This window comes from Lipotes vexillifer, unplaced genomic scaffold, assembly GCF_000442215.2.
Source record: "Lipotes vexillifer unplaced genomic scaffold, Lipotes_vexillifer_v1.1 scaffold1665, whole genome shotgun sequence".
NCBI classification, from domain to species: domain Eukaryota; kingdom Metazoa; phylum Chordata; class Mammalia; order Artiodactyla; family Lipotidae; genus Lipotes; species Lipotes vexillifer.
Genome location: NW_006783279.1, coordinates 26,882 through 41,881, shown reverse-complemented (window position 1 = coordinate 41,881; position 15,000 = coordinate 26,882). Strand labels below are relative to the sequence as shown.

General features: G+C 41.5%; 1 protein-coding gene across 1 annotated transcript in view; it reads right to left on the bottom strand.

The window, feature by feature from the left end:
- LOC103083215 (zinc finger protein 350-like) overlaps positions 1-9,980 on the bottom strand; it is a 10,863-nt gene extending 883 nt beyond the window's left edge. Inside the window, exons 1-5 of the mRNA XM_007455895.1 lie at positions 9,966-9,980; positions 9,286-9,412; positions 8,917-9,009; positions 5,396-6,728; positions 1,612-1,643 (exon numbers count right to left, since the gene is read on the bottom strand). Coding sequence (XP_007455957.1) covers positions 1,612-1,643; positions 5,396-6,728; positions 8,917-9,009; positions 9,286-9,412; positions 9,966-9,980 — 1,600 coding nt within the window. The remainder of the gene's footprint in view (positions 1-1,611; positions 1,644-5,395; positions 6,729-8,916; positions 9,010-9,285; positions 9,413-9,965) is intronic.
- Positions 9,981-15,000: the final 5,020 nt, after the last annotated feature.

The window sequence follows — 15,000 nt, the reverse complement described above, 5'->3', positions numbered from 1 at the left end:
GCGTTATGCGGGCCTCTCACTGTTGTGGCCTCTCCCATTTGCGGAGCACAGGCTCCGGACGCGCAGGCCCAGCGGCCATGGCTCACGGGCCCAGCCGCCCCGCGGCATGCGGGACCCTCCCGAAACGGGGCACGAACCCGCGTCTCCTGCATCGGCAGGCGGACTCCCAAGCACTGCGCCACCAGGGAAGCCCACCAGTATTTTTAAAGTGACTTCAAAAGGATGAAATACTGACCTCCAGAACAGTATTTATAATATCCTCACATGGCAAACATTAATAAACATGCATTTCAAATTTTTGAATGGATTAAGTAAAACTTACAATTTTGATTATATTTGGGGTTTGGGCTTGGAGATGGACTCTTCACTGAGTACCCACTAAACTCAAAAGGTTTTATTAACACAGCATCAAAACATACTGCCTGCTCCAGTCTCACAGCTCCTCAAACTACACAAGTCTAAAATGGAAGTCCTTCTCCCTTCCAGACTGAACTTTCCCTTATTCTGTTTCTCATCTAGCAGTCACTATTACACAATAAATTAAGAATAGAGATGTTACCTGGATTGTAGGTTACTGGAGGTTGCTGTGAAAAGGTCAGAGGACGAAGCCAAAACAATACTTATATGTCGTTGTCACACTGGCCACCAATTCCTGTTATGCTGTCTCAGAAATAACTTCTGAATCACTCCCTGTACTCACCCTCATTGCTTTAGTCCATTTATCTGAATTACTACTGAATTTGCCACCGCACTGGTCCCTTCTTAGAAGGTGTCTCTCCAGCCACCTCCTTTTTTTCTGTACCACACCATGTTTATTACCATACCCTTCATGAAGCTCTGAATTAGTATACTGATTACAGACTAAAGCAAGATCTCAAGAGAATTCTTTTAAGACTGTATACAAGCAAACATCAAACGGATTCTCCATTATCATCTTCCATTACTCCCTGCCTTCCACTTCCCAATGCCCTATGGTCTCATATGCTACCAGGAATTTGCAAATACTTTCCCTCCATTGAAGTCCTTGACACACAGGAAGCAATGAGAGAATATTAGTTACTATGGCTGTTCTATCATGAGTCATCTTAGATGTCACTTCTTCGGATAGCATTCTCGGACACCTTCCAGGTCAGTCTCAAAAACAATAATACAGTTATTATTAAATATAAAATTGCAGCTGTATCGTGGTGCTAATGATAGGAAGTATAAGAAGGCATCCAATAGAGAAAACATGTCTATACAAGGGATGACTGAAGATCATTTATCTTTCTAGACCATCAAAATATGCTAATTTGACTGCCCTCCAAAATGTACTATGAGTTCCTCAGACAGAAACTCTGTAATATTTTTGTATCCACAGTGCTCAGAACAAAAACTTGAACAGAAGTTTTCAATAACGGACTATTAAATGAATAACTGAATTTGGCTTGCAAGATACAGTATTCTCTTCGTCAAGGTTCTATGCTGCTCAGTGAAAATTAAATACAGCAAAGGCGCAAGAGAATGTATATATGTGCTGCTTTTTGAAAAGGGACAAAAAGTAGTATCTACTTGCTTGTACTGCCAAAAAAAACAAAACAAAACACTGGAGGGAGACACAATAAAACTTACCTGTGGGAGCCAGAAGGTCAAGGGAAAACAAACTGAGAACAGGGTAAAAGTGAGACTCATAAATGCACCTTTTTATATAGTTTTAAGTTTTGAACCACATGACTCTGTGACCTATTCAAACAATTTCAATCCAATCTTGATGGGGAATACACATCTAAATCCAGGAAAAATAAAACTGCAAGTCTATAAAGGGCTTATAAGGAGAGGAACATAGTTCTATGGAGGGCCAGAAATTGGGGAACCTGGCCAAGTGAGGGAAAGCTTCACTGAAGAAGTGATTGCTGAAGATGATGAAGAATGAAGGAGGGACCCAGAAGATAAGAGGGAAGAAAGGAAAGTCCTCCCTCACTAGGACTAATGATAATACTGTTATTCATTGCATTTGGCAGGCACTATTTTAACTACGTCTACTTCTCACAATAAACCTACCCAGGCAGATATTAACGATAAACTGAGGTGAGTTGAGTAACTTGCTCAGAGGCACACAGCTCACGGCTGGCACGGCAGGATTCAAATCAGGCAGCATGGGACTTCCCTGGTGGTGCAGTGGTTAAGAATCCGCCTGCCAAGGCAGGGAACACAGGTTCAAGTCCTGGTCCAGGAAGATCCCACATGCCACGGAGCAATGAAGCCCGTGCGCCACAACTACTGAGCCTGCGCTCTAGAGCCTGGAGCCACAACTACTGAGCCTGCATGCCTGGAGCCTGTGCCCCGCAACAAGAGAAGCCACCGCAATGAAAAGCTCGCACACCGCAACAAAGAGTAGCCCCCGATCGCCGCAACTAGAGAAAGCTCGGGCACAGCAACAAAGACCCAAATGCAGTCAAACATAAATAAATAAATTATTTTTTAAAAATCAGGCAGTATGACTTCATTGCCCACTCCTACTCACTGTTTGAGGTGAAGGGTGATCTTTATTGAAATCATAAGGATCCTGGGTGTGGAAGCAGGCTTAGGCATGCACTGGGCCTCCTTTACCTGGGGATGCCAAGTTCTGAAAGGTAAGCTCAGCACGTGGCCCTCAGAGCTCAGGGCAGCCCAGCCAGCCCGTCCCAGGCCCCAACTGATCAGTTCCAGGAGTGAGCCCGCCTGATCATGCCTTGGCTGGAAGTGGAGAGTCACAGGACAGGAAGTGGAGGGGAGCTGAGGGTCAGGTTGCTGGAGCCCTCATGACTGATTCTTTGCTGGAGACTCTCTGTCCTGAATCCATCCCATTATAATGTGAGGGTGGTGATGGGGACCGTAGCCCAGGATTTAGGACAAATATGTTCAAAATTAGGTGTGCATCAGGCCCTTGTTAAAAATGCAGAGTCCGGGACTCCAGCCCCAGAGGTTCTGATTTAGGAGGTGTGGGGTGTGACTCAGGAATTGCATTAAGTTTCTCAGAGAATCTGAGGCAGGAAGTTTGTCATAGACAATTATTACGAACAGTCCTGGAATGTTCTCTGGTTACAAATATTCTGAAGGGTGATTCCTCTCAGTACTTCGGTTTTGGCTCAAATTATATCCAGAAAAGCCTTTCCTTGGGGAGGGAGAAATCTCCCTCATTACTACCTACAGATTACTATAAATTACTATCTATTATTAGACTTCATTTCTCCTCATAGGATTTATCACTTCCTGACATTTTGTAATCTCACCATCTCTCTCCTTTACTAGATTATATGGTCCACCATAAAAGCTGTTCCTTTGCCTGTTTTGCTCACTGTGTAAAACAGTGAGTTAGCACAGTGATGGTGCTTTAAAATGTTTCTGGAGGAGTAAATTACCCAGACCCAGGATTTTGGTTGAATTCTGAGTGGGCCACAGCACGTCAAATTTCCATGTCTTTTATGAGTAGGACTGTTTGTAATTGGGATCTTATATCCTCATGGGATCATGGGAAAGAACTCTGGATAAAGGAGAAAGCAAAGACCCCACTTTGAGGACAGCGGAAAGGAATGACGGAGATAGAAGACACCTGTCTCAATTCAGCAGGTCACAGAGGAGCCAGGATCTTTAAATGGCAACTCTTCACAGGTGTTAGGCCTGTGGACAAATCTCAGGATTCATTTCCAAGACATTCCTAGAAGATCTCACCTCCTCCCACTCCCTATACACTCCACCATTCTTAAAGACTAAGGCTCTCATTTTGCATTTGTTCTATTTATTCTAGGAATCATTTTCCTTTTCTGCTTTGTCCCTTTATAATCAGTTAAGTCTCTCTAACCTCAAACAGTTTGGGGTGTCAATTTTGGTCTTTAGAACTGTCTTTCCCTCGAGTGACAGAATACATTTTGATTAGCCCGTTAGTTTATTCATTCACTTTCCAAATCTAGAGCTGATAAGAATTATTTTTCCCCCCTCTGTGTTGGGAAACTGAAAATCATGGAAACCAGCACTCTCCAATATAACTTTCTGGTACAATGGAAATGACGGTAGAGCGTCTTCCCATTGTCTCACCATTTTGCTGTCTGTGCTGTCCAATTCTATTGCCACGAGTCACATGACTGTTGAGCACTTGAAATGTGACTAGTGTAACTGAAGAACTGATTTTTCATCTTATTGGTTTTCAATTTTTTTAAACATTAAAATTTAAAGAAAGCCACTAAAGTTAAGGAATTTATAATTTCCTCGTGGAGATAACAAATAGGCATTAAAAAAAAAAAAACTTATTTGGGGAATTCCATGAAGATCCAGTGGTTAGGACTCCACACTTTCACTGCTGAGGGCCCTGGTTCAATCCCTGTTCAGGGAACTAAGATCCCATAAGCCGTGTGATGTGGCCAAATAAATACATAAATAAAAATAAAAAATAACTTACTTGAAACAACGAGGTCCTACTGTATAGCACAGGGGACTATACTCATTATTCTGTGATAAACCATAATGAAAAAAATATGAAAAAGAATATATGTACATACATATAACTGAGTCATTTTGCTGTACAGCAAAAATTAACATTGTACATCAACTATACTTCAATAAATTTTTTTAAAACTTATTTGTGTTCTATGGTGCTTAAATACCATTATTAACTCCTTCCCCAATCCCCCAAATGATATGCTCCTTCAACAATAAATTGTCATATTCCCTTGAGCCAATTACTCCAGGTCCATTTCACTTACTATGGATACTTACGTCCTCTCACTAAATTAGCTTGAGTGTATAGATGCCACTTAAAGATAATCCGACTACCTCAATGGTCTCTCCAGGGGACCATGAGCTTTCTCTATTCTGATCACCACAATATCCTCAGCTTTTGGAACAGAACCATATACCAAGGACGTATTTGACAAATACTCTGTGAAAGACCAAACTGACTCAGTCTAAGGCTGTTGTTTCATTAGTCCCTCTGCATAATATAAACTTCTGAAAGTTTAAGGAAGACATCCCAGTTTCAGATTCATTGTTCACCTTGGCCTGGGGAAACTGAATTGATATATACACGCCCCATATCCCACCAATCCAATATTAGCCCTCCTGTGATTTTTCCTCCATAGCAACGTTCCAGAAACAAATTGTGTGTTTAAAAAATCCACCTCCTTATTTCCTCCACTTAGTTGAACTCAGGCTTCGTTCATTTATTTAACTGACAAAACAGAGCAACTGACGTTTATGTGTTTGGGTTAACATCAGATTATGCCTCTGTATCAAGGCATATATGTAATTGGATGAGTAGGTCATGTGTTCCCAGTCTCAGCATTTATACAGTTTCTCTCAGTGTATACTTTTCAGCCAACATATGAACTAGAAACTTTCACTCAACCCTTTTCCTCAGAGAATGTCTTAATTTTTTCCCTACTGGTTTTCTGTGACATAAAATAAAATATAATTGACCACTGAAGGCACAACCACATTCACTGCATTCATAAGGGTTCTCTCCTGTGCCAACCCTCTGCTTTCTCCTGCGGGTGCACATCTGGCCACAGGCTGTCCCACTATGACTACATTCCTGTTTGCTAGGAGCCCACTGATGTTGACTGATGTCTGAGGGACCACAGAAGGTACCTGCATTGTCACTGTATTCAGGTTTTTCTCTTGGAGGACAACACTGCTCTGTGAGGACCTGTGACCCTCTAAGGGAGGATTTTCCACCTTGACTGAGTGAGTTTTCTGATGTTTATTGAGGACTGACTTCCCTCTGAATGATTTCCCACATTCACTACATCTATAGGGTTTCTCCCCTGTATGGATTCTCTGATGGATAACGAGCTGCGGCTTCTCAATAAAGCCTTTCCCACAATCGCTGCATTCAAAGGGTTTCTCTCCTGTGTGAGTCCTTTGGTGTTTAATGAGACCTGTCTTCTGGGAAAGGGTTTTTCCACATTCCCCGCACACAAAGGGAGTCGTTCCTGTGTGAAATCTCTGGTGTGCTGTGAGGCACGTCTTTTGGCTGAAGCCTTTTCCACATTCATTGCATATATAAGGTTTCTCGCCTGTGTGAATCCGTTGATGCACCATAAGATTTCCCTTCTGGATGAAGCCCTTTCCGCATTCGCTGCATATAAATGGTTTCTCCCCGGTATGGGTTTTCTGATGGACACTGAGCCCTGATTTCTTGAGGAAAGCTTTACCACATTCAGTACATTCATAAGGTTTCTCTCCTGTATGCGTTCTCTGATGTTCAGTGAGCTTGAACTTTCTGAAGAAGGCTTTCCCACATAGATTACATCGATGGGGCTTCTCTCCTGTATGAAGATTCTGGTGATCAGTGAGCCAAGATTTTTTGATGAAAGCTTTCCCACATTCACCACATACATGAGATTTCTTTATTTTTTGAGTTTTCTGATGCTTGATGAATTGGGACTTAGTGTTGATGAGTTTTTGGCTTTTGGGGAATTTAATTTCAGTATGAAATTGTTCATTGTCAGCATGGAGACAGGATCTGACTTCTCCAGTAAACTCAGCAGGGCTCTTTATTTCATAGCTCCTGCTCTCGGAAAGTAAGGTTAAATTTGATTTCATACTTTTTCCATGTAAGTCAAACATACCATGATTTTGCCTGAACAGAAAATGAGTTCTGCTCCGATGAACAGAATATTCCAGTGGGTTCTGTTCGTGCCATTGTTCTAGTCTCTTCTCCATGCTCTCATTTTGTAAGTGCTCCAGCAGGTGATTATCAACTTTCCAGACTTCTAGGAAAGAGAAGAAGAATGAATTCCTCCATCTTTCAGATTTGGAATAAAGGTATTCTAAAAAATACTTTGATGTGAGGTGTCTTTTTAGTGATGACCCTATGGTATGAATGTTAATAAAACTCCATGTTTAATGTTCTTTATACATTGGGAAAAAACAGTTATAATGAATAAATACAGATTTGGTTACTTTCTAAATACTATAAAATACGAGCAATTTCCTGTGAGCAGGAGACCACAGGTTGTAGGGCCACCTCATCCAAACTGCGGAGGGATGGACTCATTCATTCCACAGATCCTTACTGATCACCTCTGTGTACCAGGAATGGTGCTAGTGTTGGGGATTCGCAAACATACTCCTCGTGTTCAAGGAGCCTATACTGTAGGTGGGTAAAACCACTTTACAAGGCAGAGATAGACACAAGGAAAACAGCTGCAGGTTGGAAAACATGGCGGGAAGGAATGATGGAGAGGAAGAGAGGTGGAGGAAACCAGGGCTCATTCTGGAGGAAGACAGGCCTCCCCATGGATCCATTGTTCTGGTCTGCATGAGGGGAATGAAGAATATGACACAGCAAAAAAAGAAAGAAAGAAAAAACTAGAAGACAGAAAGAAAAAAAAGAAAAGAAAATGACACAGTAGAGAACTCCAAGCACATTTAACTTACAATGTGCACCTCAGAGAGATCCATTATGCAACTTAATTCCATCACGGCACTTTTCACCCCCTAGACATATTATTTATTTTACATTTTGATTAAATTGATGTCTCGTCCTCTTAGAATGAAAGCTCTTGGTCTATTTGTTTTTTCAACTGCTGTTACCTTCCAGCTTACACTAGACTATCAAAAAAATAATTCATAGAGGAATGAATCAAGGAAGCAACCACATGTATGGAACAGATTGGGAGGTTTAGGAAAGAAGATGGAAATCTCTGTGTGAACAAGATGATATGTCATGGTGATCACTAAAAGAAGAATTTTTATGTCATGTGACAGGTAACATGGTTACATGGGACTTCTTTTTTTGGCTGTGCCACATGGCACATGGGATCTTAGCTCCCCGAACAGGGATTGAACCCACATGCCCTGCACTGGAAGCGTGGAGTCTTAACCATTGGCCTGCCAGGGAAGTTCCTACCTGGGACTTAATGTTATCAGAAGATGAGGGGAAAGAAATGAAAGCTTTAAGGAAGTGAATACAAGGGTAAGGTCTACAATGAATGAGAATAAAGTTCAAAATCAATAAATAAACAAAGGAATTAATTCGAAGTAGGCAAGAGTTATGGTCTGGTTGAGGCTGGAACTGAGAATGTAGGATGTTAAAATAACTTTCCTAGTTAAAAATTCATCATGAACAGCAGACCCCTTAACAGAAAAGAGCTCTGCAGGTGGGGGACATTTGAGGTAATGCCTGAATGGCCAGGATGGAGGATGCACAGGAGTAAGGCAAAACCTAAACTTCTAGGGTTTCCTGGGAGGGAAGGTGATCTTAGGTCCTTGCAGTTACTGGGAACTCAGGAGAGAGCTGTCATCGAGATGAGTTATATAGAAGCCAAGTCTGTGGTGGAGCACACTGGGGAGAGATCAATTTGGGAGTCTTCTCCAGTGACCCTAAGGAGCTTAGCTTATTGCGATGAAGAAAACTATGAAGGTTAGAAGATCATTTGAGAAAATGGAAAACAAAACCTTTGGAGAACCTCAGAGTGGGAATAAGGCACAGTGACGACCAGTCTACTTTGGGGCCCGGCATCCAAGATGGGGTGGATGTGACAAAGGAAATCAACATTACCAGTGGAGAAGAAAGGTGCAGTAGTCAGAAGACAGTGAGGAATTCAAAGTTTTCTCTTTGGAGAGAGGCCTTGGAAGGTGGAATTTCATAGAAAAGGAGGTGGAAGTGTATGAAGAAGAAGGAAAAGATATGAGAATCCTGGAGAAAAGAAAACGATGCAAACAAAAATCAAGATGGGGGTAAAATAAAGAAGAAACAGATCCCGGAAAAGACAAGAGTCTTCCCTCAGAAGGGATAAATTTTTCTCTAAACTCCTACAAAGAAAAAGGGGTCTGACATCGGGAGAGATGCACGGAGGCACTGCTTACCCAGCGTCCAACTCCCTCACAACTGTGACTCTTCTCTGACCAACTACAGTGTGATTTTCACGCCTGTCATCTTGCTGGTCTCTCACTCACCTGAATGGGTTTGACAGTGGATTTCATCTTCCATCATCCATGGTTCTCCTTGATCCAACTTGGAGAGTATGTCTGGTTTGCTGGCTTGAAAACCTATTCGTGTGAAATGACAGCAGATTTAGACCCACTGAACTGGGGTTGGGATCTGTGAAGACAGCAGAGTGTTACATCTGAGGACAAAACAATGTTACAACCTACAAGGTAAAGGCTTTTCTCTCAGGAGAAGGGAGAATATACCCACGTATCTGGGTAAGGGGCTAAGAATCTATTGCTTCAGAGCATCACAGGCACTCCAGAGCTTTCAGAAGCTGAGAAAGGAAAGGCCACTGATTGGAGACCCTCTAAGGGACCCAGGGGAGACATCCTCACCTACAGATAGCAGGTTGCTATAGTTCTCCAGCATCACGTCCCGGTACAGGTCCTTCTGAGGAGGGGCCAGGAACTGCCACTCCTCCCACGTGAAGTCCACGGCCACATCGTCAAATGTCAGGGTTTCCTGTAATAACAGTGGTGTTTAATGAAGTGATGCCCTTTTGATGATATAGAAGAAATGTTAAAGTTTTTCTGCTCATTTCCACTTTATAGGCTGCATCAAGATATCTAGCAGGGTTTTTATTTTAATAAACCATTGAAGAAGCAAATGTCTAATAAGATATTCTCTAATTGTATAGTCAGCCACCCATCCGTTTATCCAATTAGAAGTTTCTATAATGTGTAGAAGTTAAATCTTCTTGTTAAGCTAGAAACACCACATTCTCATATATATATATATGAGAAAAGAAAGGGAAAAGAAAACTACGTAAACAAAAATCAAGATGGGGGTAAAATAAAGAAGAAACAGATCCCAGAAAAGAAAAGAGTCTTCCCTAAGAAAGGATATATCTTTCTCTAAACTCCTACAAAGAAAAAGAGGTCTGACATATATATATATGAATGACAGACAAAAGATACACATATTTATACTTTACAGAATAATGCAAGTGATTTTTTACAGGCCTCTACAAATCCATCAGGGAACAAAGGAAAGAATAAAACAGAACAAAAGTCACCTGGGCCTCGATCATTTTCTTCTGTTTTCTGAGAACAGCTGGCAACAGGGAGGTTCTGTCACTGTGTCTTCTGGATCTGCTCTAAATTCTGTTCTGTCTTCAATCAGGTGTGTCCCAAGAAATGCTGACACCAAATCCTGTAACTTCTTCCTCCTTCTTCTGATTCTTTTGCTCCTGGAGAGTCAGGACCTGTGGGTTGAGGAGAAAATTCAAGCTGAGGGTACATTTCCTCTGGGCCCAGATGCTAACGCTGCTCCTGGGAGCTCACCTTAACCCAATGCCCACAGCATTGCTGAGTGTCCCCAGAAGATTGTTGCCCCAGAAGACTTTATTCCTGTGCCCAAAAAGCCTAAGCTTCTGACAGTGGTGGGGTATTCCTTTATTCCATGAAGTTGAAGTGGGGTGACTGTCAAAGGAGATGAGGGAAACAAGATCCATCCCAGCAGCAGCCCTCAGGAGCAGGAGACTCTCAGGCAGGTCAATTATACAAAAGGGACCGTATGGGAGGAGAGGCGCTGGGCACTGCTTTCCTTCAAACCGTGTGCACTCAGGAACCTCCTCAAGCGTTTTTATACACCCTGTGAGTACACACACTTCAGTTTGAAAACCAATGTACTGGGCAAACCAGAAGCAATGTCTTGTAAGCAATAATGGTAATACCTTAGGAGGTTTTAAATACATAAAAAACTAAAATACAAAATAATAGTACATAAATTAGAAGGTGGTAAATGAAGTTGAGGTGCTCTAAGACGACTGTATTGTCAGAGGAAAGTGCAGAAGTACTAATTAACGTAAGAATTTGACAAAGAATAATTACATGTGATGTGTAATCTCTAGTGTCATAATGAACACTAATAATTTTCTTAAAGTACATAATTTGCAGTGCTACCAGAAGAGGGAAATGTAATAACAAGAAACTCATCCAGAAGAAGGTATGATTCTGACACCAATTTGAATATGTGTGTTTTTTGAACACACCACCAAGCAATGCTACAACAATGGCTGGGTGTCCTACAGTTCAACTCAATTCGGTCGCTATGTACCTGGAGATAATATCATATCCCATCGGTTGAAGGCTCAGTCCTATGAGACTGGCTTCTACCTCCTACTTCATGTGCAAACACAAGTCCAGGTTGTCACGTGTACTTCTAAGCAACCGGCCACAGATGGCAGGGCCCAATGACCCCCCTCCTTGGGTTGATTAATTTGCTAGAGCAGGGAATTCCCTGGTGGTCCAGTGGTTAGGACTCCGTGCTTCCACTGCAGGGGGCATGGATTTGATCCCTAGTCGGGGAACTAAGATCGCACATGCCGCGCGGCATGACCTAAAAAACAAACAAAAAAAAACGAAACAGAAAAACCAAAAATTTTCCAGAAAGGTTCACAGAACTCAGAGAAACATTTTAGTTATTATATTTACTTATTATAAAAGGATGTAACTCAGGACCAGCCAGATGGAAGAGATGCCTAGGGCAGGATATGTGTGTAAGGGCAAGGAGTGACCCCTATAGGAGTGCCACTCTCCCTGCATCTCCACATGTTCACCAAGCCAGAAGCAATTTCACTCTGAGAATACGCCTAAGAAATACATCCCTCCAAAACTATGGGCATATTTGAACCAGCAGACACGCTCAGTAATTTCCATAGCACCATTACTCATAATAAACCAAAATGCAAACAACACAAGTTTAATAAATACTAGGAAAAAACAAATATTCAAACAATGGAATGCTGTGGAAAAACTACAGTCTTTGCACAGCTTTCAAGCTAAGAATGACTTTTTTGTTTTTAAAGGACTGTAAAACAAAAATAAAGAGGTATATGTGAGAGAACTGGGGCTTACAAATCCTAAAATATTTACTGTGTGGATATTTATATAATATATTTGTCTGACCCTTGTTACAGAGGGAAAAAAAAAGTACACCTATGTGCAAAAACGTGAATAATTCTCAGAAATACTGAGCCTGACATAAAAAATGCATGATGTGGAGAAAACTCTAATTTGAAAAGATACATGCACCCCAATGTTCATAGCTGCACTATTTACAATAGCCAAGACGTGGATGCAACCCAAGCGTCCATCAGTAGATGAATGGAGGGCTTCCCTGGTGGCGCAGTGGTTGAGAGTCCGCCTGCCGATGCAGGGGACACGGGTTCGTGCCCCAGTCCGGGAAGATCCCACATGCTGTGGAGCGGCTAGGCCCGTGAGCCATGGCTGCTGAGCCTGCACGTCCAGAGCCTGTGCTCTGCAATGGGAGAGGCCACAACAGTGAGAGGCCCACGTACCTCAAAAAAAAGAAAAAGATGAATGGATAAAGAAGATGTGGTATGTATACATACAATGGAATATTGCTCAGCCATAAAAAAGAAGGAAATAACGCTATCTGCAGCAACATGGATGGACTTAGAGATTATCATATTAAGTGAAGTAAGTCAGAAAAAGACAACTATCATATGATATCACTTATATGTGGAATCTAAAAAACTGATATAAATGAACTTATTTACAAAACAGAAATAGACTCACAGATATAGAAAACAAACTTATGGTTACCAGAGGGGATGGGGGTGGGTAGATAAATTAGAAGTTTGGGATGAACATGTACACACTACTGTGTATAAGAGAGACAAACAATAAGGACCTACTGCATAGCACAGAGAATTATACTCAATGTCTTATAACCTATAATGGAAAAGAATCTGAAAAAGATTATATATCTGTATAACTGAATCACTTTGCTGTACACCTGAAGCTAACACACACTGTAAATCAACTACACTTCAGTTTTGTTGGTTTTTTGTTTTTCTCTCTCTCTCTTTTTTTTTTGTTTTTGCGGTACGCGGGCCTCTCACTGTTGTGGCCTCTCCCGTTGCGGAGCACAGGCTCTGGACGCGCAGGCTCAGCGGCCATGGCTCACGGGCCCAGCCGCTCCGCGGCATGTGGGATCTTCCTGGACCGGGGCACGAACCCGTGTCCCCTGCATCGGCAGCCGGACTCTCAACCACTGCACCACCAGGGAAGCCTTACACTTCAATCTTTAAAAATGGTTTTAAAAATGCATGATGTATAATTACATTGAAACACAGTTGAAAATACGCAAAACTAAATAAACCATAATGATGAGCAATGAATGATTATGTTATAACACCATAAAGAAAAGCCTGAAAGTGCTTGCTAATAGAGAAGATGGTATTCACCTTCGGGTGTGAGGATGTAATATAATTGGGAAGAGGTTCACAGAACACCACTGGGGTGCTGGCAATGCTCTGTTTTCGATGTAGGTAATGTCTGTATGTATGTATATATTCCTCTTTTTTTTTTTTTTTTTTTTTTTTTGCACATGCTGTGTGGCATGTGAGATCTTAGTTCCATGACCAGGGATTGAACCTTCACCCCTTGCAGTGGAAGTGCAGAGTCTTAACCACTGGACCGCCAGGAAAGTCCCTATATGTATATATTCCTTTTATACTGACTCACTTGTAGAGCTTTTAATTTAACAAAGAAATGGAAGAGCTCAAAAATACTAAAAGTCCGTTGTTTGAAAAGACCAATAATATATAAATATTTAGAGTCAAAACAGAAAGTGCAAATAAAGGACAGAAGGAATTAATGGGAGGGACTTCCATGGTGGTCCAGTGGTTAAGACTCTGCACTTCCACTGCAGGGGGCACGGGTTTGATCCCTGGTCGGGGAACTAGGATCCCACATGCTACACGTGGGCAAAAAAAAAAGAAAGAAAAGAAAAAGAAAATGGAATTAATGGGAGTTATGACTCAGATAAAATACAGATTTTTTTTTTGCCTGAAAGAATACTATGAATACCTTCATGTCATTAAATTTGAAATACTAGATTTACCCTCTTGAAAACATGTTGACTTCAGACAATACAGCAAGTGAATTTATAAGTAAGCAACAAGACAAAAATGTCCATTACCACCCCACTTTTCAATTTTGTATTGCAGAGTTGAGCCAATGCATTGAAATAAGAAAAAAGTAACATTAGAAAATAGGGCAGAAAATTTTCATCAGTATCATTATCAACACGAAGAAAGAGATTCAAGGCATTACTTATTTAAAAGAGAAAATGCTCCCCCAGAAACCCCAAAGCAGATTTTTACATATACAGTTGGCTAGAAATGCCCCATATACCTAAGCTCATTTCTTAGTACTAATTCAATCACTAGCAATGGGAACTCGAACCACATGACTGACTAAGACCAACCGGGACTTACTAATAAACTGGGATATAGGTCACCATGCCATAGGAATGTATAATTAAACAAAATGGAGATTCTGTTAGCAAAGAACCAAGTGTTCATGTATGTCAGGGAAGCAAGTAACGGTGCCGTTACAATATATCAATATTAGAGGGTGAGTGCAGGTGTTGGCAAACATTTTCTGCAAAGAGAACAGACACAGATTTTCAAATTTGCAGGCCAAAATGTCTCTGTCACAACTATATTCTGCCTTTGCTGTGCGAAAGCATCAGAGACGATACAAAACAGATTGAAATTGCTGGTTTAGTCTCTCAGTCTGTAATCAACTCCTTGATTAAAAGCTAAAAGCCCAGGATAAACAACAAGGCCCTACTGTATAGCACAGGGATGTTCAATATCCTGTGATAAATCATAATGGAAAAGGATACGAAAAGGAATGTACATATATGTATAACTGAATCACTTTGCTGTACAGTAGAAATTAACACAACATTGTAAATCAACTATACTTCAATAAAATGTATTAAAAAAGAAAAAACCCACACACAAAAAAGCTGGAAACCAGATGGTTTCGAACTACTGCCCTGGGCTGTACCGTCTTCCGTCCCAGCAGCCGAAGTTGGAACCTCAACCCAAAAACTACAGCCAGGGGTCCTCGGCGTCCAAAGCCTCAGCCCTCACAGCCTCTCTGTACCACAGACACTGACTACACACTTCCTTATTAATCCGAAACCTGGGCCAGACACCCTCATATGATGACCATCCAGCCAGGCCCCAACACCACTGAGCCCCAAATTAAATCCCCAGCCTGAACCCG